At 44.3% G+C, this 27,314-nt stretch overlaps 1 protein-coding gene across 4 annotated transcripts in view; it reads right to left on the reverse strand.

Moving 5' to 3' along the window:
• Nucleotides 1-27,314, reverse strand: part of nlgn4xa (neuroligin 4 X-linked a) — a 343,262-nt gene that overhangs the window by 58,901 nt on the left and 257,047 nt on the right. For all 4 annotated transcript variants that reach the window (XM_073044237.1, XM_073044238.1, XM_073044235.1 and 1 more), the window contains one exon: nt 19,119-19,304. In XM_073044237.1, coding sequence (XP_072900338.1) covers nt 19,119-19,304 — 186 coding nt within the window. The remainder of the gene's footprint in view (nt 1-19,118; nt 19,305-27,314) is intronic.

Below are 27,314 nucleotides of genomic sequence, written 5' to 3' on the forward strand. Positions count from 1 at the left end.
ACGTGTGCCTTATAGAGCCTCAACATCACATCCCTGCTCTTATATTCTATACCTCAAGAAATGAGTGCCAACATTACATTTGCCTTCTTCATCACCGACTCAACCTGAAGGTTAACCTTTAGGGTATTTTGCACGAGGACTCCCAAGTCGCTTTGTTTCTCTGCATTTTGAATTCTCTCCCCATCTAAATAATAGTCTGCCCATTTATTTCTTCCACCAAAGTGCATTGCCATACACTTTCCAACATTGTATTTCATTTTCCACTTCTTTGCCCATTCCCCTAAACTATCTAAGTCTCTCTGCAGACTCTGTTTCCTCAACACTACCCGCTCCTCCAACTATTTTTGTATCATCGGCAAATTTAGCCACAGATCCATTAATACCATAGTCCAAATTATTGACATACATTTTTAAAAAGCGGTGGTCCCAACACCGACCCGTGGAACTCCACTGGTAACCAGCAGCCAGCCAGAATAGGAGCCCTTTATTCCCACTCTCAAGACGTACAAAAAAGCTGGATGAACTCAGCAAGTCAGGCAGCATCCGTTGAAAGAAGCAGTCAACATTTCGTGCCGAGACCCTTCTTCAGGACTAAAGAAGGAGGGGGCAGGGGCCCTATAAAGAAGGTGGGGGTAGGGTGGAAAACCAATCAGAAGAAAGATCAAGGGGTGGGGGAGGGGAAGCAGGGAGGGGATAGGCAGGAGAGGTGAAGAAGGAATCTAAGGGGAAAACACTATGGGTAGTAATAGAAGAAGGCAGAGTCATGAGAGGTGATAGGCAGCTAGAAGAGGAGACAGAGTGAAGCTGGGATGGGGTAAGGGAGAGGGAGGGAATTACTGGAAGTTGGAGAATTCGATGTTCATATCAAGGGGCTGGAGACTACCCAGACCGTATATGAGATGTTGTTCCTCCAACCTAAGTTTGGCCCCATCATGGCAGTAGAGGAGGCCATGTATGGACATATCCGAATGGGAATGTGAAGGAGAGTTGAAGTGAGTGGCAACCAGGAGATCCTGTCTGTGTGGCGGACGGAGCATAGGTGCTCAACGAAGCATCCCCAATCTGCGTCGGGTCTCGCCGATGTAGAGGAGGCCACACCAGGAGCACCGGATACATTACCCCAACAGACTCACAAGTGAAGTGTTGCCTCACCTGGAAGGACTACTTGGGGCCCTGAATGGTGGTAAGAGATGAGGTGTAGGGACAGGTGTAGCACTTACGTTTGCAGGGATAAGTGCCAGGTGGGAGATCTGTGGGGAGGGACGTGTGGACCAGGGAGTTGCGGAGGGAATGATCCCTGCGAAAAGCAGAGAGGGGTAGAGAGGGAAAGATGTCCATAGTGGTGGGGTCCTGTTGAAGGTGGCGGAAGTTGCAGACGATAATATGCTGGGTCTGGAGGCTGGTGGGGTGATAGGTGAGGACAAGAGGAACATGGTCCCTGTTGTGGTGACGGGAGGATAGGGTGAGGGCCAATGTGCAGGAAATGGAGGAGATGCGGGTGAGGGCATCATTGATGACGGCAGAAGGGAAACCACGATTCTTAAAGAAAGAGGACATTTGGGATGTCCTGGAACAGAAAGTTTCATCCTTGGAGCAGATGCGGCGGAGACGGAGGAACTGGGAATAGGGAATAGAATTTTTGCATTTGGCAGGGTGGGAAGAGGTATAATCAAGGTAGTTATGGGAGTCAGTGGGTTTATAGAAGATGTCAGTGGACAGCCTACCTCCAGAGATGGAGACCGAGAGATCGGAAAAGGGGAGAGAAGTGCCCGAGATGGACCAAGTGAATTTGAGGGCTGGGTGAAAGTTAGAGGCAAAGTCAATGAAATTGACGAGCTCAGCATGGGTGCAGGAAGCAGCACCAATGTAGTCGTCAATGTAGCGAAGGAAAAGTTGGGGAGCAGTACCAGTATAGATTTGGAGCATAGACTGTTCCACATAACCCACGAAGAGGCAGGCATAGCTGGGGCCCATGCGAGTGCCCATGGCTACACCCTTGTTCTGGAGAAAGTGAGAAGAGCTGAAAGAGAAGTTATTAAGTGTGAGTACCAGTTCCGCCAACCTGAGGAGTGTGGTGGTGTTGGGGAACTGGTGAGGTCTATTGTCCAGAAAGTAGCAGAGGGCTTTGAGGCCTTCTGGATGGGGAATGGAAGTGTATAAGGATTGGACATCTATTGTGAAAATGAAAAGATCAGGACCGGGGAACTGGAAGTTATTGAAGAGGTGGAGGGCATGGGATGTATCCCGGATGTAGGCAGGGAGGGACTGAACTATGGGTGACAAAATGGAGCCGAGGTAGGCAGATACAAGTTCGGTGGGACAGGAGCAGGCCGGAACTATAGACCTACCAGGACAGTCAGGCTTATGGATCTTGGGGAGGAGGTAAAAGTGAGCATTGCGGGGTGTGGGAATTATGAGGTTTTTGGCTGAGGATGGAAGGTCTCCGGAGTTGATAAGGGCAGTGATGGTATGGGAGACAATGGTTTGATGTTTTTTGGTTGGGTCCTGTTCCAAGGGTAAGTAAGAGGAGGTATCAGAGAGCTTCAACCCTCTCCCATTATTCCCACTCTGTTTTCTGCCAATCAGCCAATGTTCCACTCATGCTAGTAACTTTCCTGTAATTCCATGGACTCTTATCTTGCTAAGCAGCCTCATGTGTGGCACCTTGTCAAAGGCCTTCTAAAAATCCAAGTACACCACGTCAACTGCATCTCCTTTGTCTGCCCTGCTTGTAATTTCCTCAAAGAATTGCAGCAGGTTTGTCAGGAAGGATTTTCCTTTCAGAAACCCATGCTGGCTTTGGCCTATCTTGTCATGTGCCTCCATAACCTCATCCCTAACAATCAATTTCAGCAACTTCCCATCCATTGATGTCAGACTAACAGGTCTATAGTTTCCTTTCTGCTACCTCCCACCCTTCTTAAATAGCGGAGTAACATTTACAATTTTCCAGTCATCCGGTACAATGCCAGAATCTATCGATTCTTGAAAGATAATCATTAATGCCTCCACAATCTGTCTAGCTACTTCCTTCAGAACCCAAGGGTGCAATCCATTAGGTCCAGGAGTTTTATACACCCTTAGACCATTAAGCTTCCTGAGCACCTTCTCAGTCATAATTTTCACTGCACAAACTTCACTTCCCTGACACTCTTGAATGTCTGGTATTTATCACATACTGGCAATGAAGTAATTCTGATTTTGATGAACAGAATGAACACCGAGTGAGGAATGGCCTCATGGAAACCAATCGAATGGTGAAAGGCCTTGATAAAGTAGATGTGGAGAGGATGGTGGGAGAGTCTAAGATTAGTGAACACAGCCTCAGAATAGAGGAGGAATTTCTTAAGTCAAGAGTGGTGAATCTGTTGAATTCTTTGCCACAGGCAGCTGCAGAAGCCAAGTCTTTATGTATATTTGAGGCAGAGGTTGATAAGATTCTTGACTTGTCAGGGCATGAAGGGATGCGGGGAGAAGGCAGGAGATTGGGGCTGAGAGGGAAAATGGATCAGCCATGATGAAATGGTGGAGCAGACTCAATGGGCCAAACGGCCTAATTCTGCTCCTGTATTTTATGGTCTTATAAATATGGGGCAGAATTCAGAGCACAGAATTAATCACAGGGCTGGAAGTTAGGGAGGAGACTGAGGAAGAGAGGGAGGAAAGCCTGGGGTACGTCAAGCAGCTGAAGATATGGCGGCCAATGGAATGATTAAAGTTGGGGATGGTAAAGTGGCGAGGCTGAGTGGAGAAGGGGAACTGTAGAGATGGGGAAAGTCAGAGAGGAAGAGAGGGGCTTGGAAACAAGGAAGATCATTTTTAAAAAGACATAGTCAGAGGAGGAACATACTGTATGTGTAATTCATACACACACATACACACACACACACACACACACACACACACACACACACACACACACACACACACACACACACACACACACACACACACACACACACACACACACACACACACACACACACACACACACTCATGACTCTCTCGCACACAATGAACTTCCATCGTTGGCCAAACTTCCTGCAGCGTTAATTAAGAAAACTGAGAGGCAAAGTCATCATTGAACTCTCTAACAGGATTAAGTTTTAAAGATGCCTGAAGGCCCGGACCATTTAACCCAAACTGCTTGCACTGTGCCTATTTTATTTCCTTATGGTGCTCTCTATTCAACAGGGAACACATTTTATACCTTGTCCTGACCCTCCACAGTTCAGGAAAGAAATAAAATGAAGTGCCCTTTTGAATGGCTGTCTTTATTTTAACTCTTCTTCGTCCATACTGCTTGTCTTGCCCTCATAATTATTCCCTTAAAGCTCTTTTCTGTGGGCTTCTTAAACCTGAATTACAACTTCCTGATGTAACTAGCCATCTTTCTTCAGCTTTGTCACGCTGACACGTTGAACTTTGCCCTTTCACCCAGATATCTCAATTTTTTTAAGGGCAGATAATATACTGACAGCACACAATGACTTGGCCTTTTGGAAAGGGAAAAATGATCTGTGGCCCAACAAATAGGCTGTTACGTAAGGCCTCAGAGATTTCATAATTCATGGCTTTATTCTGGGAAGTGGAACACAAAAGAGGCTATGTAGTCCTCTGTCTGATAGGCTGCATTACCAAGATCTGAATAGATTACTGAGGAGTCTTTGTTCAAACCTACTCAAGCCATGTCAGAACGAAGAAAGGAATTCAAAACCAGAACAGACTTCATTCTCAAAGTGCTGCACTGCCAGAGAAAACACGAGGGGTGTATACAGTGGGAATGAAGTATTGAATTGGAACAGAATCTTCAAACAGGAGATTGGAGCCAACCAGGAGGGGTTGGTCCGTCAGACTAGCATTGAGAGTTGCTCCATTCATTCACTTCCAGTCCCGGGGGAACAGTGAGATGCCTATGTGCCGTCATTTGTTGCTGAATTGAGAAAGAGAGGGGACTGTGTTCTCGGAAGAGCGCTGGCTGCCAGCGATGGGTGTCGGGCAGCGCACATCACTGCTCACTAGCATGGCAGAGCCTGCCACAGGGTGCCAGGAGGGGGCAAGGAAATGAAATGGGAGGAATGTGGGATTGGAGCCAAGTGGAGAGGGGACTGTGTGTGTGTGAGTGTGAGTGAGCGTGAGCAAGACTGTGAGTGAGCAAGAACATGTGAGTGAGCATGAACATGTGTGTGATTGTGCGTGTGTGTGTGAGTGTGAGGATTAGTGCATGAGTGTGAGTGTGTGTATATAAGTGGGTTGGTGTGGGAGTGAGCATGTGTGTGTATGGGTAATTATGTATGCATGTGTGTGAGTGAGTGTGTATCTAGAGTGTGAGTGACTGAGTGTGTGTGTGAATGTGTGTGTGTATGGGTGTGTGAGTATACAGGTTGCCATGTGAGTGTGAGTGAATATGTGTGTATGTGTGTATGTGTGTGTAAGTGTATGTGTGTGTGTGAGTGAGAGAGAATGAACTCGAGTATGAGAGAGTGAAAGAGAGAGTGCGTATGTGTATGCATGAGTATGTATATAAGATTGTGAGTGAGTATGAGTGTGAGTGAGTGAGTGAGTGTGTGAGTAAGTGTGAGAGTGAATGAGTACATTAGTCTGTATCTGTGTATAGGTTGGTGTGTGAGTGTGTATATATGAGTATGTGTCTGTGTATATATAAATGTGTGAGTGAATGTGGTGGGTTGGTGTGTGAGTGAGTGTAAGCGTATGAATGAGACTGAGTGAGAGTGAGTGAAAATGAGAGTGTGAGTGTGCCAGTATGTGTGTGCCATTGACTGAGTGTGAGAGTGAGTGAGTTGAGTTTATGTGTATACGTGTGAGTGTATAGGTATGTGTGCATATAAGAGTGTATGAGTGTGTGTGTATGTGGATTGGTATGTGAGTGTGTGAGTGTATAGGTGTGGTAAGCTATGTATACCTGTCTGGACACGCCCCTCTGCTGACTGCTCCTGTGGCTCCTCCCACAGACCCCCTGCTGACTGCTCCTGTGGCTCCTCCCACAGACCCCCCCCCTGCTGACTGCTCCTGTGGCTCCTCCCACAGACCCCCGCTGACTGCTCCTGTGGCTCCTCCCACAGACCCCCTGCTGACTGCTCCTGTGGCTCCTCCCACAGACCCCTGCTGACTGCTCCTGTGGCTCCTCCCACAGACCCCTGCTGACTCCTCCCACAGACCCCTGCTGACTGCTCCGCTGGCTCCTCCCACAGACCCCTGCTGACTGCTCCTGTGGCCCCTCCCACAGACCCCTGCTGACTGCTCCTGTGGCTCCTCCCACAGACCCCTGCTGACTCCTCCCACAGACCCCTGTATAAAGCCGATTGGGGCACTGCTCCTCCCTCAGTCTCCGAGATGCCGTGCTCCCTTTTGCTGTTAATAAAAGCCTATTGTTCACCTCCCGTCTCCGAGAGTTACTGATGGTGCATCAATAGGTTTATGTGTATACACGTGTGTATGTTTGTGAGTGTGAGTGCATGTGTGGCTACGTGTCTGAGTGTGTATGTGTGTGTGAGTGCGTGTGCCCATGTGTGTGTGCATGTGGTGTGTACACATGCACATGTGTATGTGAGAGTGAGTGTGTGTGTGCGTGTATGTGTGTGTGCATGTGGTGTGTGCACGTGCACATGTGTATGTGAGAGTGAGTGTGTGTGTGTGTGTTTGTGTGTGTGTTTGTGTGTGTGTGAGTACATGTGTGAGTGTGTGTGCCCATGTGTGTGTGCATGTGGTGTGTACACATGCACATGTGTATGTGAGAGTGAGTGTGTGTGTGTGTGTGAGTGTGAGTACATGTGTGAGTGTGTGTGCCCATGTGTGTGTGCATGTGGTGTGTACACATGCACATGTGTATGTGAGAGTGAGTGTGTGTGTGTGTGTGCGTGTATGTGTGTGTTGAGGAAAATCAGACTGGTCATGAAAGAGCATTTGTAGAATGTGTGAGAGTGGGCTTTTTAGTGCAGCTTGTAGTTGAGCACACTAGGGGAAAGGCAGTTCTGGATTGGGTGTTGTTTAATGAACCAAACTTGATTGTGCTCAAGGTAAAAACTCCTTAGAAGACAGTGATCATAATATGATAGCATTCATCCTGCAGTTTGAGATGAAGAAGCTAAAGTCAGTTGTACCAGTTTTACAGGAGTAAAGGGAAATACAGAGGCATGAGAGAGGAGCTGCCAAAATTGATTGGAAGGGAACCATCATGAAGTTGAGAAGGCAGGAGAATTGAGTTGAGATAGATAATAAATCTGCCATGATGAAATGACAGAGCAAATGTGATGGGCTGAATGGTCAAATTCTGCTCCTATATCTTATCTTCTTATAGATCCCTGCCCATTGTATTGATAGCTATAAGAAATACTGGCTGAAATGAACCAGTCAGGCCTGCCCGATCCTTAACTTCTCTCTCCGTTCCAATCACCTTCTCCTTGTCCTACTGCCTAGATGCAAACAGTGGAATAGTAATTATGTTACAGGACTAGACAGCAAAAGAAGTCTGTACTCATAATCTAATGACATGAATAATTTCACTCCTGGCATGTAAATTAAGCTAATTAAACAATGGAAAACTAGTTCCATTAATATTAACCATGAAGCTATTGAACTGTAATGAAGACCCAACATATAATCTCAAATTCAATACTGCTCCAGGGAAAAATGTGGCAGAGAAGGGCTTCATAAGATAGTGCCTTTTGATTTCTCTTTCCACCTGAGAGGGTAGATGGGCCTAATCTTAAAGTTCCATTTGAAGGAACATACGCTAAGAGGCCACTTTAATAGTGACAGAGTGGAAAATGCAGTGGCCTTCTTCTGCTGTAGCCCATCCACTTCAAGGATCACCATGTTGTGCCTTCAGAGATGCTTTCCTGCACTCCACTGTGGTAACACAGGTTATCTGAGTTACTGTCGCCTTCCTGTCAGCTTGAACCAGACTGGCCACTCTCCTCGGACCTCTCTCATTGACGAGGTATTTTTAATCCTCAGAATTGCCACTTGCTGGATTTTTATTTGTTTTTCGCACCAGTCCCTGTAAACTCTAGAGACTGTTGTGTTTGAAAATCCCAGGAGATCAGCAATATCTGAGATACTCAAACCATCCCAATAATCATTCCAAAGTCACTTAGATCACATTTCTTCCCCATTCTGATGTTTTGTCTAAACAACAACTAAACTCTTTGACCATGTCTGCATGCTTTTTATGCATTGAGTTGCTGCCACATGATTGGCTGATTAAATATTTGCATTAATTAGTAGGTACACCTAATAAAGTAGCCACTGAGTATACTTTCCAACCTTTGTTGATCTGCAAAATAAAAGGACTACAAAATACCACCTTCACACAGCTACATCAGGCAGGAGGGGCAGAAGCCTGTTGTCCTACACCACCAGGTTCATAAAATGCTACTTCCCATCAACCATTTGGCTTGTTAACCTACTGGCACAACCCTTATACCACATCACTACAGCAACAGAACATTGACAACTTTGAACGACAATGGATTTGTTTCTTTTTGTTCTAATTATGTTATTTCTGGTACATTTTTGTGTAATTTAAGTTTACTTTGATTTTCTTGTGAATGTTGTGTATATATTATTCTGGATGATGATCTGGATGATGGAGTGGTAAATTGGATTAGTAAGTATGCAGATGATACTAAGGTAGGTGGCGTTGTGGATAATGAAGTAGGTTTTCAAAGCTTGCAGAGAGATTTAGGCCAGTTAGAAGAGTGGGCTGAAAGATGGCAGATGGAGTTTAATGCTGACAAGTATGAGGTGCTACATTTTGGTAGGACTAATCAAAGTAGGACATACATGGTAAATGGTAGGGCATTGAAGAATGCAGAAGACCAGAGTGATCTAGGAATAATGGTGCATAGTTCCCTGAAGGTGGAATCTCATGTGGATAGGGTGGTGAAGAAAGCTTTTGGTATGTTGGCCTTTATAAATCAGAGCATTGAGTATAGGAGTTGGGATGTAATGTTAAAATTGTACAAGGCATTGGTGAGGCCAAATTTGGAGTATTGTGTACAGTTCTGGTCACTGAATTATAGGAAAGATGTCAACAAAATAGAGAGAGTACAGAAGAGATTTACTAGAATGTTACCTGGGTTTCAGCACCTAAGTTACAGAGAAAAGTTGAACAAGTTAGATCTTTATTCTTTGGAGCGTAGAAGGCTGAGGGGGGACTTGATAGAAGTATTTAAAATTATGAGGGGGATAGATAGAATTGACATTGATAGGCTTTTTCCATTGAGAGTAGGGGAGATTCAAACAAGAGGACATGAGTTGAAAGCTAAGGGGGAAAAGTTTAGGGGTAACACGAGGGGGAACTTCTTTACTCAGAGAGTGGTAGCTGTGTGGAACAAGCTTCCAGTAGGCGTGGTAGAGGCAGGTTCGATTTTGTCATTTAAAGTAAATTGGATAGGTATATGGACAGGAAAGGAATGGAAGGTTATGGGCTGAGTGCAGGTCGGTGGGACTAGGTGAGAGTAAGCATTCGGCCTGGACTAGAAGGGCTGAGATGGCCTGTTTCCATGCTGTAATTGTTATATGGTTATATTATGTGTCTGTAATGCTGCTTGTACACAGAACAATAAAATGTTGGGCCTTGACTTTGACTTTAATAGGAGAACTGATCGGCAATATCACTGCCGAAACCTGCATCAGGTTATCACAGAAAGAGGAAGACCCTGTGACCTCTTCACAAATGTCACTTAGAGAAGGAAATCTCCCACAAGGTAAATCAATCAGGCTTTGTCCACCAACCTCCAAGAGGATCACAACCTTGTCATGGTTTGGAGGCTTGTGTGCCTCAATGGCCCAGAGAGCTAATTTGGCAAGAGTCAGGGCTTTATGCTTTGGCTATTGGTTGGGTCACCCATGCCAAACAGGTCAATAGGTAGAGGTCAGACTAAGAGTGGTCTACCAGTCTTCCAGGTTTGGGGGTGGGGGAGGGGTTCAGCTCAGGGCTAACAACCCTGACTGGTAAAACAAAATTGTCATGGAGACAGCAATGAAGACTCCTACATTAGAGTTTGATGGTATTCCTGAGGCTCCTCCCCGGACTTGCATGACTGATAGTAATGAAGATGGAGAGGAAGCTACTGACACGATGCAGGAAACCCTGAATGCCATCGGAGATGGAGGATTCGTTGTGGCCCAAAGCCAGCGGCGTAACAGGCAGTAAGTAATTAGTTTCTCCACTGAAGTTAGGTGAGACTAGAACTAGAGGTCATAAGTTAACGAGGAAAGATAAAATATTTATGGGGAACTACTTCACACAGAAGATGGTGTGAGTGAGGAATGAGCTGCCAGTGGATGTAATGGATTCATGTTTGATTTCAACACTTAAGGGAAGTTTGGTTAAATACATGGATGGGAGGTGTATGCAGGGCTGTGGTCCAGGTACAGGTCGATGTGGGCCAAATGACATGTGTATGTGCAGTCGTGTTCTATGGCTACATGATTCTATGTGCACATCTTATCCAAGTGGTCTATATGCGACTCCAGAATCCCCAGCGTAGTTGACTCTGAAATATCACACAGAGACTCTCAATGCAGGGGGAGTTAGGAATAGACAATAAATGCTGGCCTTGGCATATCTGATCAAAGTTCAAAGTTAATATATATCAAAGGGCATTTACGTCACCATACACAACCCTGAGATTAGGTTTCTTGCAGGCATACACAGTAAATCCAAGAGGCACAACAGAATTAATCCCAGCAGGGTAGACAAACAAGCATTATGCAAAGGTCAACAAACAGTGCAGATACAAAAGAGAGAAAATAACAACAACAAATAAATAGGAAATAAATATTGAGAACATGAGATGAGGAGTCCTTGAAAGTGAGCCCATAAGTTGTGGGAACAATTCAGTGTTGGGGCAAGTGAAGTTGAGTGACGTTAACCTTTCTGGTTCAAGAGCCCAATGATTGAGATACTAACTGTTCATGAACCTGGAGCCCTGAGGCTCTTGTACCTTCTAACTAATGGCAGCAGCGAGAAGACAGCATGTCCTGGGTGGTGAGGGTCACTTGATGATGGATGCTCTTTTCCTGTGACAACAGCAGCAGATGACATTTCATAAAACAAAATAATAGTAATTATTATTTCCTTCCAACTGATACAACAGTGTCACTGTTACTGCCTTGAACTCTGACCTGAATCAGAATCAGGTTTATTGTCATTGACGTGCATCATGAAATTTGGTGTTTTACAGGAGGAACACGTTTAAAAAAATGCTGTAAGTCAGAAATCTGATGGCAGAGGGGAAGAAGCTGTTCCCAAAATGATGAATGTGCATCTTCAAGCTCCGTATCTGCTCTCTGGTGATAGTAATGAGAAGAGGGCATGTCCCAGATAGTGAGGATCCTTCATGATGGGTGCTACCTTCTTGAAGATTTCCTCCATGGTGGGGAGGTTGGTGCCCGTGATGGAGCTGGCTAAGTTTACAGCCGTCTGCACCGTATTCTGATCCTGTGCATCAGTGCCTCCAAAGCAATCAGTCAGAATGTTGTGCATAGTTTATCTGTAGAAAGCTGCAAAAGTCTTCAGCATCATACCAAATCTCCTCAAACTCTTGACCCTAGATGGGAACAGCAAATCCTCTCCTCCCCCACCTTCTGCTGCTAAATCTCTTATATTTAATTTTCTTTATTTAGTGGACTGGTATGGAAACACCAACCAGGAACGGAAAAGCTTCCAAAACAGCCCAGTCCATCGCAGGCAAAATCTTTCCCATCAATGAGCACATTTACAAGGACCCTGCCACAAGAAAGCAGCACATGCCATCAAGAAACTCCCACCATCAAGGTCATACTCTCTTCTCACAACTACCATCACACAGCAACACGTCCCAGGCTGCCAAATCCATGAACAGCTACTTTCCTTCAACCATCAAGACTCCTGAACCGGCATGGATAATTTCAGTCACCAGTGAAATGTACTCTTGATTCCACAACCTACCGATTCACTTTCAAGAACTGTTCCATCAACGTTCCCTCTAATTATTTTTTTTTGCAGCTGTGCGGATCAAGCATTACCCTTAGCAGGAAATTTTTAACACAGCCTGGAAACCGTGCGGTGTTTTAATAAAACATTATATTAAAGGAGATTCCAGCTGTGTAGCAACAAAGGCAATGTGCACAGGAGCATTTCAGTTACTGTGCGACTGCGCACCCGCGTAGCTTAGAGGGAACAGTGTCTACAACCCAACTTCTCAAAATTATATATTTTTTATTTGCACGCTTTGTCTCTTTTAGCACACTGGTTGCTTGTTAATCATTGCTTAATAATACTCAGAGTAGTATATGCTAACATATAATTTGATAATAACTTTAATTTGACTTTGCTGTTGACGTTTATCACCGCATCCTTACCTCCGCCCTCTCAGCTGTCCTATGTTTTGAACGGCATTTGCCTGTTCTTCCTAACGAGAGCAGTCTCAATTTTCCTTTTCTGGATACGGAGATACATTTTTAGCTCCTTCCCCATCACCGTTGTCTTAGCAACAGTGATTACCAAAAAATGCGGTGAAATTCCTAGCGGCTAATGTTTCCCCAACAATTGCATCATTGTTCCCGTTTTCAAATATGAACAGGATGCAGCAACTACTGGTGTTTGTAGCACACATTCTGTGCATTAATGTGGTCCCGGCTGCCTCGTAGGAGTGGTTATTAAGTCCATACAGGGCCTAAAATTGCTCATAGTATTCAGATTCAGATATTTATCACGTGTAAATCGAAACATGTTGGTGGCAAGGTGGAGATACGTCATTACCAAAGGAGGTGTAAGGCACTCCTTCCCTCCATTAGGCTGCAGGTCACCCTTGAGCTATGTGTGGCACCTGCTTAGCCCCCATTTAAGGTCATGTGGAGCCATGGGAGCAGGTGGTGGATGGTCATATGAGTAGATGGTGCACATCACAAGTCCTGGTTACATGATAACTAACGCCAGGCAGACAATCCCTGAAGAGTATTGATCATGGCTGGGGTCTCCCATCTTGGAAAGACAGTGTCCAGAAGAAAGTAATGGCAAGTCACTTCTATAGAAAACATTGCCAAGAATAATCATGGCCATGGGACCACAATCGCCTACATCATATGACGCAGCACGTAACGATGATGATGATATCAAAACACACAGTGAAATGTACTGTTTGAATTAACAACCAACACAACCGAGGATGTACTGAGGGCAGTCCACAAGGAAATTAATGACGGACATCAGCAACATTTGATATACCCCATGTCAGTCTGCATCCATGTGTAAGTGTATTTTAGAAACGGATTCCGATTCATTTATTTACCATACATATATTGGAGCACACAGTGAACTGCATCATTTGTGTTGATAGTCATACTGAGGGCAGCCCGCAAGTTTTGCCAAAGATCGAATACGTTAGGACTTCATTCCTTGAAACATAGAAGACTGAAAGGAGATTTGATCAGGGTATTCAAAATGATGAGGAGTATAGACAGGGTAAATGCAAGCAGGTTTCTTCCACTGAGGTTGAGTGGGACTACGAGCAAAGGTCTTGGCTTAAGAGTGAAAGGTGAAAAGTTTAAGGGGAAACTACTTCACTCAGAGGGTGTGTGAGAGTGTGGAAAGAGCTGCCAGGGCAAGTGGTGCGTGCGAGCTCGATTTCAACATTGATGAGAAGTTTGGATAGGGACATGGATGATATAGGGCTAAGGTACTGGTGCAGGTTGATGGGAGTGGGCAGTTTAATGGCTTGGCAAGGTCTAGATGGGCTGAGGAGACTGTTTATGCACTGTACTTCACTATGACTCTACCCATCATCAGCACAGCATACCTACAATGTTCAGCAGTATAAGCAGCAGCAACAACAACAAAACAAGCCCAGTTCCAACCAGTTCCAAACCCACCCTCTCTCACACACACAGATAGTCTCCCAACCCCATGGCAAACCATCCCCAGACCTCCAGCCTCCAGTGGTCTCGTATACTCACAGATATTAGAGTGCATTTTCTAAATCTGGTTGAATAATAATTTAAAACAACCATTTATTCATATCAGCAGGGAAAATCCAAACACTACTTCAAATGTGGAGTGCTGTTTAAGGAGAGTTAGTTAGATTGAAGAACATTAGTGAGTAATGCTAGCTGTAGGCTGGTCACTTGTAGTTACCCATGATCCTCTGAATAATCCCCACCGATTATGGTGGCAGTCTCAGTCAGCTGGAAGGAGCTGCTGCTACCCAGCTCAGGTGGTTTGATTCTGATCTTGGGAACTGTCTTTGTGGAGTTTTCATGTTCTCCCCGTGACCCTGTGGGTTTCACCCAGGTGCTCCTGTTGCCTCCCACTTCCCATAAATATGTGGGGTCTGGGAGATTGATTACCCACTGTAAATTGCCTCTCATGTGTCGAAGTTTTGGAAGAATCCTAGAACATAGACCATTACAGTGCAGTACAGGCCTCAATGTTGAGTCAATCGTTAAACCTACTCTAAGGTCCATTTGCTCCTTCCTTCCCATTTTGCCCTCCATTTTTCTATCATGTTTTACAGAGAAAGTTACAGAGGAGGATGAGTCTGCGCATGGGTCAACACCTGGAGTTATGACACCGTAGCCATGAGTGAGACACGGTTGCAGAAGTGCAGGACTATTAGCTCAGGGATACATAGTTTTAGATATGACAGGGGGGGAGAAATTAAAGTAGGAGTGGCGTTACTAGCCAGGAAAAATGTCACACTATTGTTCCATCAGGACAGACTGGAGAACTTGACTAGTGAGGTGTTATGGGTGGAACTGAGAAATAAGAAAGGTATGATCACGTCATTGAGGCCATATTACACACCACCCAACTGTCCTTGGGACTTAGAGGAACAAATTAGTAAAGAGATCGCAGACTGCTGCAAGAAACAAAAGGTTGTTATAGTCGGTGATTTTAACTTTCCACATATTGACTGGGAATCCCATTCTATAAAAGGACAAGATAGGATAGAGTTTTTCAAGTGCGTAAAGTTTTCTTTTTTAAGTATGTAGAGGCCAAATAAGACAGCATCTGATATTGGATCTGCTGTTAGGGAATAAGACAGGGCAGCTGACTGAAGTTGTATAGGGGAACACTTTGAATCCAGTAACCACAATGCCATTAGTTTTAAAGTAAATAATGCAAGAAGATAGGTCTGGTCCATGGGTTGAGATTCTAAATTGGAGTTAGGACAATTTTGATAGTGTCAAATATAACAAATGTGGATTGGAACAATTTTTTTTCTGGCAAAGGTGTACTTGAAAAGTGGGAGGCCTTCAAAAATGAAATTTTTAAAGTGCCTGTCAGAATGAAAGGTAAAGATAACAAGTGTAGGGAACTTTGGTTTTCAAGAGATACTGAGGCCCTGGCTAAGAGAGAAAATTAGATGCAAAGCAGGTATAGGCAAGTAGGAACAAAAGAGGCACTTATAGAGGACAAGAAATGCAAGAGGACATTCAGGATGGTTAAAAGAAGGCATGAAGTTGCTTTAGCAGATCTGAAGGAGAATCCTAGGGAATTCTGAGGATATGTTGAGAGCAAAAGAATTGCAAGTGACAAAGTTGGTCATTTGGAAAACCAGAATGATGATCTATATGTGGAACCAAAACAGATCTTAAATGAATTCTTTACATCTGTATTTACTCAGGAGATGGACCCAGACTCTATAGAAGTGAGGCAAAGTGGCATCAACTTCATGGAACCTCCACAGATTACAGAGGAGGAGGTGTTTGCTACCCTGAGGCAAATCAGGGTGGATAAATCCTCAGAACCTGACAAGGTGCTCCCTTGGACTCTACAGGAGGCAAGAGCAGAAATTGCCAGAGCCTTAGCTGAGACACGTAAAACACCCTTCACGCCAGGATGAGGAACTAGAGGACTGGAGGATAGCCAATGTTGTTTCACTGTTTTAAAAAGGCTCTAAGTGTAAACCAGGAAATTATAGGCTGGTGAGTTTGATATCAGTTGTGGGAAAGTTATTGGAAGGCATTCTAAGGGACTGGATATATGAGTATTTGGAAAGACATGGACTGCTTAATGATAGTCAGCATGTCTAACTAAATTCATAGAGCTTTTTCAGGAGGTTACCAAAAATGTGGATGAAGGTAAGGCAATGGATATTGTCTACATGAATTTTAGAAAGGATTTTGACAAGGCCCCACATGGAAAGCTGGACGAGAAGACCATAAGACCATAAGACATAGAAGCAGAATTAGGCCCTCTGGCCCACCGAGTCTGATCTGCCATTCAATCATGGCTGATCCTTTTTTTTCTACCTCCTCCTCAACCCCAGTTCCCTGGCTTCTCCCTATAACCTTTGATGCCATGTCCATTCAAGAACCCATCAATCTCTGCCTTAAATACACCCAACGACCTGGCCTCCACAGCTGCGTGTGGCAACAAATTCTGCAAATTCACCACCCTTTGGCTAAAGAAATTTCTCCACATCTCTGTTTTGAAAAGGTGCCCCTCTATCCTGAGGCTGTGCCCTCTTGTCCTAGACTCCCCCACCCTTTCCACATCTACTCTGTCTAGGCCTTTCAACATTTGAAAAGTTTCAATGAGATTTCCCTTCATCCTTCTGAATACCAGTGGGTAAAGACCCAAAGCATTAAATATTCCTTGTATGATAACCCTTTCATTCCTGGAATCATCTTGTGAACCTCCTCTGGATCTTCTCCAATGCCAGCACATCTTTTCAAAAATGAGGTGCCCAAAACTGTTCATAATACTCAAGGTGAGGCCTCACCAGTACCTTATAAAGCCTCAGCATCACAACCCGTCGCTTTTGAACAGGTCATACCTCCCCCAGAAGAGATCCCAATTATCCAAGAACCTGAAGTCCTGCCCCTTGCACCAGCTGCTTAGCCACACATTTATCTGCTAAATCATCCTGTTTCTACCCTCACCGGCATGTGGCACAGGCAGCAATCCAGAAATTACTACCCGGGAGGTCCTGCTTCTCAGCTTTCTACCTGGCTTTCTAAATTCTCTTTTCAGGTCCCCATTACTTTTCCTTCCTATGTCATTGGTACCAATATGTACCAAGACATCTGACAGTTCCCCCTTCCTTGCCAAAATGTTGTGGATGTGAATGAAGTCATCCCTGACCCTGGCACCTGGGAGGCAACATACCATCCAGGTGTCCCTTTCACACCCACAGAATCTCCTGCCTGTTCCCCTCACTATCGAGTCCCCTATCACTACCGATCCCTTCTTCTCTCTCTTTCCCTTCTGCACCACAGACCCATGCTCAGTGCCTGTAAACCAATCATTGTGGCATTCACCCGGGAGGTCATCCCCACAAAATTATCCAAAGCGGCATACTTGTTTTTCAGGGGAATGGCCACAGGGGTGCTCTGTTCTAACTGCCTATTTCCATTTCTCCTGACCCAGCTACTCGCCTCCTGCAACTTCGGGGTGACTACCTCCCTGTAACTTTGATCAATTACATCTTCGCTCTCCCATACAAGCCAAAGGTCATCCAGTTGCTGCTCCAAATCCCTAACACGGTCTTCAAGGAGCTGCAGCTGGACGTAATGTAGTTCCCCAGGAGACTCTGGGTCTCCCAGATCTCCAACATCCGGCACAAAGAGCACACCACAGCCATTTAAATGGTATAGCAAGAGAGCGGAAGAAAAACAAAAAGGAAACCTTAACAGACACTCTACACAGAGCTGATGCCTCCTCCTAGCCAAAGCCTGTCGCTTCTACACTCGTTATTAGCCTACTCCCGACAATGGCCACTCCACTTATTCCTTATGTACTTTTATTTAGTTTATAGAGCTCTGCTGATGCTGCTGATAGGCCACGTACAATGGAGAAACGCTTTCACACCTCCCTTTTTAAATAACCGCTGCCGACCTGCGAGAAATCCCTCTTGGTAGAGCTCTGTTGACGTGGCTGATAGGCCATATGCAAGGTCAAAAAGCTTTCGCAACACACACAGCTCTTTTAACCCTATAATCAAAGATTTCTTCCACAGGTTGGGAGGGTGGGGAAGTGGCTGGTTTTGCTGTTGTTGTTTGTTCTACTTGTGTTGTGTGTCCTGCTCAGCATTGTGGGTATGCTATGACGGTACTGGAATCTGCGGTGACACTGTGGGGTCTGCTGGTTGTTGCCACAAATGAGGCATTTCACCGCGTGCTTTGATGTGAGCGTGAAAACAAATCTGAGTTCAAACAGACTCTTGGGCGGATCTGAAAAGATAGCCTCAGTCTTCCCCAGAAGCAGAAAAAAAGGGCACTACCTGGAAGGGTTAATGGTTCTGGACCAGAAACATAGTCTAACATCAGGGGAGACAAAATCAATTCTCTCCATGATGTTTTGGTTCAGTCCATGAAATAAATTGGAATGAAAAGCAAATGCAACGTACACAACGTTCACAGCAGCTCGAGTAATGGAAATTCACGCTCATGGAATTCACAAATCTCTGCCAAGAATTTTGAGATACAGAATAAAAATTCATTCCTTTGAACTTATGTGGGTAAATGAACTAAATAAATACAAAGATGTGAACAAAACAAATAAAAATTGTCAAGTTTTGCCAAGGGTACACATTATGAGGAATCGAGATACATTTGGATTTCTAGAAATGCAACCACTCTATATCACAATGGTGTCCTGTATTAGTAATAGTAACGATTGTAAAAACCCTTTAAATTACTAATGCCTGCACTGGAAATGAAGTGTGCACTCCATACCAAGTATTTATGGATAGTGGAAGACAAGAAATACAACCCTGGTCAATGTCTGCACATTGCATTGTGGTCCATCTCCCAGTTCATCCCCTGTCAGTGTCTCTGCATAATATTGTGGTGGAACTCTGAAGTTCATCCTCTGTCAATGGCTGTACATGACGTTGTGGTGCAGCACTGAAATCCATCCCCCATTCATGGTTACATGCAGCATTATCAAGTGTCTCTTAACTTTGTTCTATTGACCTTGTTATAAACAATTTCACAGCACAATGAAGTGCCATCATTATCTGCTCTGATGAGGGGCATAAAGTTCATTTGTGTGTGGTGACCGTTGTCCAAGCCAGATTACACTTGTTTTTAATACATAAGTATATGATCTCCAGAAGTCCCGATCATCTTACTTATTTCTCAAGTCCCTTTAAAGTCCTTACCTTCTGAATAATGGGAGAGGGTCAACAAGCTTACACAGGAGGCCCCAGCACCGGAACCAAAGACAGTAATTCGCATCGAGTCTCCTCCAAATGCCCCGATATTTTCACTAATCCACCTCAGTGCTTGGATCTGGTCAAGCAACCCATAATTCCCTTTGGCAGCTTGGTCACCTGTGCTCAGAAAGCCTAGAAAGAAAAGCAAAATAATTGATTTAGGTTAAAGACTTCTCAAAGTTAAAAATAAACGATTTATATAGTTTGATTCACCAGCCAGTGGCCATCGTGCCACAGAAGAGTTTCTGGATTCTAAGTGATCAAGTAATCCCTGTGTTCATAGAATCATGGAATCCTACAGCAAGAAATGGTCCCTTTTGGCCCAGTCGGTCTGTGCAGATCAGCATGCCTTTTTACACTGAACCCATTTAACTGCTTACACACCAAATGCCGGAGGAACTCAGCAGGTCAGGCGCCAGCTATGGAAATGTATAAACAGTCAATGTTTCAGGCCAAAACCCTTCTCCAGGATTGGAAAGGGACTGGGAAAGGCACCAGAAAAAAAAAGGTGGAGGGAGGGGAAGGAGGATAGCTAGAAGGTGATGGTTGAAGTCAGCAGGGCAGGAAAAGTAAAGGCAGGAGAGAGTGGACTATTGGAGAAAGGGGAGAAATAATAATAATAATAACAACACAGGACAAACAAGCAAGAACAACTTACTAAATAGGTATAGCTATTCCAAACATACATAACATACAGAAATCAGTAAGTGAAGAACGCCAGAAATATGCTGAATTGAAAGACTATGGAACATGAACAGGGTATACGTTGTCCCAATAGTAATATCTAAAACTGGTATCATCCCAAATTCACTACACAATAACATTAAACAATTAGACCTACACAGCAACATCTACGTAAATCTTGAAAAAAATCACAATAGACAGACCATGTGATCTCTGTCTCAGTGGCCAATGTTAGGCTGTCTTTAAAGAAAGTGAACCATCGCAAGGCGGAAGGTCCCAGTGGAGTACCTGGTAAGGCTCTGAAAACCTATGCGAACCAACTGGCGGGACTATTCAAGGACATGTTCAACCTCTCACTGCTACGGGTGGAAGTTCGGACTTGCTTCAAAAAGGCAACAATTATACCAGGCCCTGTTGCACTCACATCGACAGTGATGAAATGCTTTGAGCGGCTGGTCATGACTAGACTGAACACCTGCCTCAGCAAGGACCTGGACCCATTGCAATTTGTCTATCACCACAATAGGTCAATGGCAGCTGCAATCTCAATGGCTCATCAACGGCTTTAGACAACCTGGACAACACAAACACTTACGTCAGGATGCTGTTCATTGACTATAGCTCAGCATTTAATACCATTATTCTCACAATCCTGTTTAAGAAGTTGCAGAGCCTGGGCTTCTTTACCTCCCTCTGCAATTGGATCCTCGACTTCCTAACCAGAAGACCACAATCTGTGCAGATTGGTGATAACATCTTCTCCTTGCTGACAATCAACATTGGTGCACCTCAGTGCTTAGCCCACTGCTCTATTCTCCCTATACCCATGACTGTGGCTACGCAGGAGCTCAAATGCCGTCTATAAATCTGCTGATCATACAACTAGATGGAGATCTGCAGATGGAGAGGAGAGGGCGTACAGGAGTAAGATATGCCAACTAGTGGAGTGTTATCACAGCAACAACATGGCACTCAACATCAGTAAGGCAAAAGTGCCGATTGTGGACTTCAGGAAGGGTAAGACAAAGGAACACATACCAATCCTCATAGAAGGATCAGAAGTGGAGAGAGCGAGCAGATTCAAGTTCCTGGGTGTCAAGATCTCTGAGGATCTAACCTGGTCCCAACATATTGATGCAGTTATAAAGAAGGCAAGACAATGGCTATACTTCATTAGGAGTGTGAGGAGATTTGGTATGTCAACAAACACACTTAAAAACTTTTACAGATGTACCGTGGAGAGCTTTCTGACAGGCTGCATCGCTGACTGGTATGGGGCGGGGGGGGGGGGAATACTGGACTGAAAGAAGCTGCAGAAGGTTGTAAATCTAGTCAGCTCCATCTTGGGTACAAGCCTACAAAGTACCCAGGACATCTTCAGGGAGCAGTGTCTCAGAAAGGCAACGTCCATTATTAAGGACCTCCAGCACCCAGGGTATGCCCTTTTCTCACTGTTACCATCAGGTAGGAGGTACAGAAGCCTGAAGGCACACACTCAGTGAATTAAGGAACAGCTTCTTCCCCTCTGCCATCCGATTCCTAAAGGGACATTGAACCCTCAGACACTAACTCACTTTTTTCAATATAAATTATTTCTGTTTTTGCAGGATTTTAATCTATTCAATATATATATATATACTGTAATTGATTTATTTATTTTTTTTTCTTTTGTATTATGCATTGCATTGAACTGCTGCTGCTAAGTTAACAAATTTCATGTCAATGCAGGTGATAATAAACCTGATCCTGATATTAAACACCACTAGAATAGTCCAAATGTTCCTCGCAATTGAGAAATCAGTGTGCTTGGCTATGCCCCTACCTCAGGTTTTACCAGCTTGTGTTGATAAAAAATATTTTACAACAATAATAACAGTATATTAATAATAAATATTAGGTGTATTTATCATACATACATGAAGACATCAAGACATACATTGAAACGAGTCATTTTGCTCAATGATTAACATAGGCCGAGGATGATCCGAGGGAAGCCTGAAAATGTTGCCAGTCGTCTGGTGCCAAAATAGAAACTCTAACTATTAACTCTAACCCGTAAGTCTTTGGAATCTGGCAGGAAACCCGAGCAGCTGAAAGTAGCCCATATGGACACAGGGAGAAAGAACAAACTCCTTACCGACAGTGATGGGATTCGAACCCCGATCAGTGATCGCAGGTTCAGTGCAGTGAAGCAATTGCAGTAACTGCTGTGCTATTGTGTCATCTCATAATTAATCAGAATCAGATTCACTTTATTGCCAGTATGTGAAACATACTAGAATCAATTGTGTACTTCCCTTCTCTAATGTGGTCACTATATTAGGTACACCTGTACACTTGCTTGTTACTGCAAATATCTTATCAGCCAATCGTATGGCAGCAACTCAATGCATAAAAGCACGCAGACATGGTCAAGAGGTTCAGTTGTTGTTCAGACCAAACATCAGAATGGGGAAAAAATGGGATCTAAGTGACTTTGACTGTGAAAATGAATATTTGTGCCAGACGGGGTTGATTGAGTATCTCGGAAACTGGGACATCCACGCACAGCATCCTCTAGAATTTACAGAGAATGGTATGAAAAAAAAATCTAATGAGTGGCAGTTTTGCAGGCAAAAACGCCTTGTTAATGAGAGAGCTCAGAGGAGAATGGCCAGGCTGCTTCAAGCTGACAGAAAGGTGACAGTAACTCAAATAACCACACGTTACAACAGTGGTGTGCACAAGAGCATCTCTGAATACACAACACGTCAAACCTTGAAGCAGATATGCTAGAACATCAGAAGACCATGAACATACACTCAGCGGGCACTTTATTAGGCACAGGAGGAATCCAATGAAGTGCCCACTGAGTATATCTACGTTTCCATCACTGGGGAAATTCATTGCAGACAACAAGGTGGAAATGCTGAAATTGGTTTATTATTGTCACTTATTCTGAGATACAGTTTGGGACATTGCTTTGAACGTTATCCATACAGATCATTTCCAGTTCCTCCCCTTCCCATTTCTCTCTTTATCCAGTCATTATTCTGGCTCCACTCTTACCCCTTGTCTTCTCACCCACCTATCACCTTCCTCTGTTGCCCCTCCTCCTTCCTTTCTCCCATGGACCACTCTGCACTCCTATCAGGTGCCTTCTTCTCAGCCCTTTATCTTTTCCACCTATCACCCCCCAGCTTTTCACTTCAACCCCCTCCCCGCACCCACCCATCTTCCCCTTCAGCTGATTTCACCTATCACCTGCCGGCTTATGCTCTTCTTCTTCTTCTGGACCCTTACCCCTTCCTTATCAGCTGTGATGAAGTGTCTAGGCCCAAAACATTGACTGTTTATTCCTCTCCATAGATGCTGCCTGACACTCTTAGTTCCTCCAGCATTTTGTGTGTGTTACTCTAGATCATTTCAAAACATCGGTACTCCTGTACCTAAGGAAAAACAATAACAGAACGTAGAATATTGTGGCCGGCTGGTGGCGTAGTGGCATCAGCGCTGGACTTCGGGGTGAGAGGTCCCGAGTTCGATTCCAGCCAGCTCCCTTGGTTGAGTGCCTGGGTTGAGTGTCGAGCTAGCACCTCAACCTCGTAAAGAAAAACCTGGAGGGAGATGGGCTCCGCCAGGTTTCAGATGCCCAAGCCACGCCGTATGAAAAAGATCGGTGCAAAATGACGCTGCCCCGATGAGTTAAGGGCACACTCACACACTGATGCAGAAAAAGTGCAGAGTAGGTAAATAACATGTTTGAGAAGATTGTGAGGTCAAGAGTCCATCTCATCATACAGGAGGACCATTCCTGCTTATATCAGCAGGACAGAAACAATCTTTGAGTGCATTAAATCTTCTGCTTATGGGAGGGGGTAGAAGGCAGGATCCATGGTGTTTCTTTGTTTCATAACTGCCGGCAGGAAGACAAATTTTTGCTTCATATACTGCATATATGAATCCTGCATATGAACCTTGATAATAAATGTACTTTGTATTTTTTGAATCCTTGAATTTTTAAAAATTTATTTTGAGTTATAGCCCAATGAGCTGTACCACTCAGCATTCCACCTACTTAACCCTAACTTGATCACGGGACAATTTACAATGATCAATTAACCTGCTAACTGGTACACCTTTGGACCGTGGGAGGAAACTGGATCACCCAGAGTAAACCCATGTGCTCATGGGAAGAAAGTTCAAACTTCTTACAGAGGATTCTCGGCACCCCACTATCTGGGGTAGGAGAAACAAGAAGTTTGAAATTGAGGCTTGACAGAACCAATGTACGTGGAGACAGATGTTGCAAAGACCTCAGACAAAATCAGGAATCAAAAGGTTGAACGTGGTCCAGCCTAATGTCCTGAGCTGCATATATTTCAACGTAAGCTCAAGGTTTATTTCAAAGTTTAAGAGAAGTTTCGATAGGTACAGGGATGTTAGGAGTATGGAGGGCTGTGGCCCCAGTGCAGGTCAATGGGAGAAGGCAGTTTAAATGGTTTGGTATGGATTTGATGGACCAAAGGGCCTGTTTCTATACTGTACTTTTCTATGACTCCATGACTCTAAAAGCCACTGGGAAAGGATAGGTAAATGAAAGTAAATACAAGCTGATGCTCAGCCTCCGTCTCCCTGGTGCCTTGTGCTGCATTTGGTGTTGGACGTAAATTAATTCCTACATAGTTTAGTTTTGAAGGAAGCACAGAACATATTCTCCATGGAAGGCACACCAATAAATCAACACTGAGATGCAAAAGGAAAACCAGGTCATCTGTCACTCATCTGCAGGCATTTAGCTTTTGATGTCTGTACACTTCAAAGCTCTAGGGTGGAAAGATAGGTGATGGTTGGTCTTGGTTTCTGATTAAAGTTATCACTGCCCACTGGCACTGAAGGCTCAGGAGTATGGATTCAAAGGCAGAGCTGTTGTAGGCTCGTGAAGTGTTTGCTGATAAGATTCACTCCTCAAAGGGCAAGAGAAGCTCAGTAGATTGGAAACTTTGATCCAATAGCCATTCCTGAAGCATGGCCTCCATTCCCAATGAGAAGTGCCTTGGCCCCTCTGACACCCCATAGTGTTGTGTCGACAGCCACTAGGACAAGTTGGGATGGCTGAAACAGAGGACCCAGAATCAGTTTAGTATCACTGATGTAGTTACTGAAATTTGTTGCTCTCTGGCAGCAGTACAATGCAAGACATTAAAAAAAAACATAAGTTACAACAGAAATTAATAAATTGTGCAAAAGAGGAGTAGTGAGGCAGTCCAAATCAAGGGACAACATTACAGAATAAGGAACAATGCAATCTGAAGAAGAAGGCTTTGGACATGCTGGTCCTCATTAGTTAGGACGCTGTGTTGGGATGTTATGTTCCAGCTATATAAAACTTTGATGAGATTGTATTTAGAATATTGTATTCAGTTTTGATCATGTTGCTATAGGAATGATGAGACGACTTTTTGATGGAAAGGGTGCAGAGAAGAACTACGAGGAGGCTACTAGGACTCAAGGGGACTGAGTTAAGGAGAGAGGTTGAGTAGGTTGGGACATTTATTCATTGGAGCATAGGGATATGAATAGAGTCATAGAGTCATAGAAAAGAACAGCATACAAATAGGCCATTCAGTCCATCTAGTCCATGCTGACCCATTTAAACTGTCTATTTCCGTTGATCCGCACCAGGACCATAGCCATCCACACCCTTACTATCTACGTATCTATCCAAAATTCTCTTAAGTGTTGAAATTGAGCTCACATGCACCACATTGCGCTGGCAGCTCATTCCACACTCCCACGACCCGCTGAGTGAAGATGTTTCCCCTCATGTTCCCTTTAAACTTTTCACCTTCCACCCATAACCCATGACCTCTAGTTCTGATCTCATCCCACCTCAGTGGGCAGAAGCCTGCTTACATTTACCCCATCTACACCCCTCATAATTTTGTATACCACTATCAAATCTCCTCTCAATCTTCTATGTTTCCAGAAATAAAATCCCACACTGTTCAATCTTTCCATATAACTTGGGTCCTCCAGTCATAGCAACATCCTTGTAAGTTTTCTCTGTAAATTTGTAAATGATGATATTACATACCAAAATCACGAGGTATGCAGCAGATAGGGTGAAATGAGTACAGATGTGTTCCCTGGGTTGGGGAATCAAGAGCTAGAAGATATGGGTTTAGTGTGAGAAGAGAAAGATTTGGTTGGAAATTGAGGATTACCTTTTTCATCCAGTAGGTGGTGCATATTTAGAGTGGTTGAGTCAGGTATATTTAAAGCATTTAAAAGACACTTGGACAGGTACATAGATAGGAAAGGTTTAGATCAGGGATTTCCAACCTTTTTTATGCCATGGGCCACGACAAGTGAGCAAAGGGTCCAGGGGCCCCCAGGTTGGGAACCCCTGGTTTAGAGCTATATGGGTGAAACACTGGACAATAGGACCAGCTTAGCTAGGCATCTAGACTGGCCTAGACCAGCTGAAATTTTAAGACCATAAGAGGAACAATTAGTCCAGCCCAACATCTGGCCACAGATTCTCCATGTCCATTGCCTGCCATCGACAGCAGAGCAGAGGTCTAGACAGTGGCCTGACTTCAAATTCCTACACTTCCCTGTGCCTAAACCCTATTCTGACCCCTAGATCACCCTTCTGTCCACAAAATCATCCCCACGAGCCTTAGTTGTCTTTTGGATTTTTCAAGCCAGCTCCCTGCGGCATGCTCCAGAAGACAACAAATATTGGCACAATGCCCAGATCCTGCAAATAAATATTACACACTGTACCACATGCAATCTTGAGGATTTCGATCCAGCTTTCCTTTACAATAGAAGTAATGGGAACAAAAACAGTTCCAATAAAAGTCAGTAGGAAATCAGGGAGCATTTTTGAGGATGCTTCTGGAAAGGGAGCTTGCCATTGGTTTCCTAGTTTGGGCTTTCATCCTCAAAAACAGAACTTACACTTTCCCTTCCCATTGTTGTCCCAAGTGCTGAAAACTCAAACATCAATAGTTACAGTTTGACAATCTACAAAAGAAACTACTTGGGGAGGCAAATACAAAGACTAACTAGTTTAGTAGTATTTGGAATGATCTGCTAGAGGCAGGCACATTGATTGGAGTGTCACGGCAGTGTAGCAATTAGCGCAATGCTTTACAGCACCGACGATCAGAATATCGGGTTTCAATTCCCACCACTGTCTGTAAGGAGTTTGTACATCCCCCCCCCCCCTCCCAGGGACTGTGCAGATTTCCTCTGGTTGATCCAGTTTCCTCCCACATTTCAAAGATGTATGGGTTAGGGTTAGTAAGTTGTGGGCATGCCATATGGGATGCAAACTCCATCATGACTGTTCCCAAGCCGGGCTGCAAAAGGAGAAGGGTTGGGCACGGGGCTGGCAACGCCATCCCATAAAAAACCCAGAGATACAGCAATCCCAACAGAAGCTTCAGACGCCTCAGCCCTGGGACA

This window comes from Hemitrygon akajei, chromosome 4 (assembly GCF_048418815.1).
Source record: "Hemitrygon akajei chromosome 4, sHemAka1.3, whole genome shotgun sequence".
NCBI classification, from domain to species: domain Eukaryota; kingdom Metazoa; phylum Chordata; class Chondrichthyes; order Myliobatiformes; family Dasyatidae; genus Hemitrygon; species Hemitrygon akajei.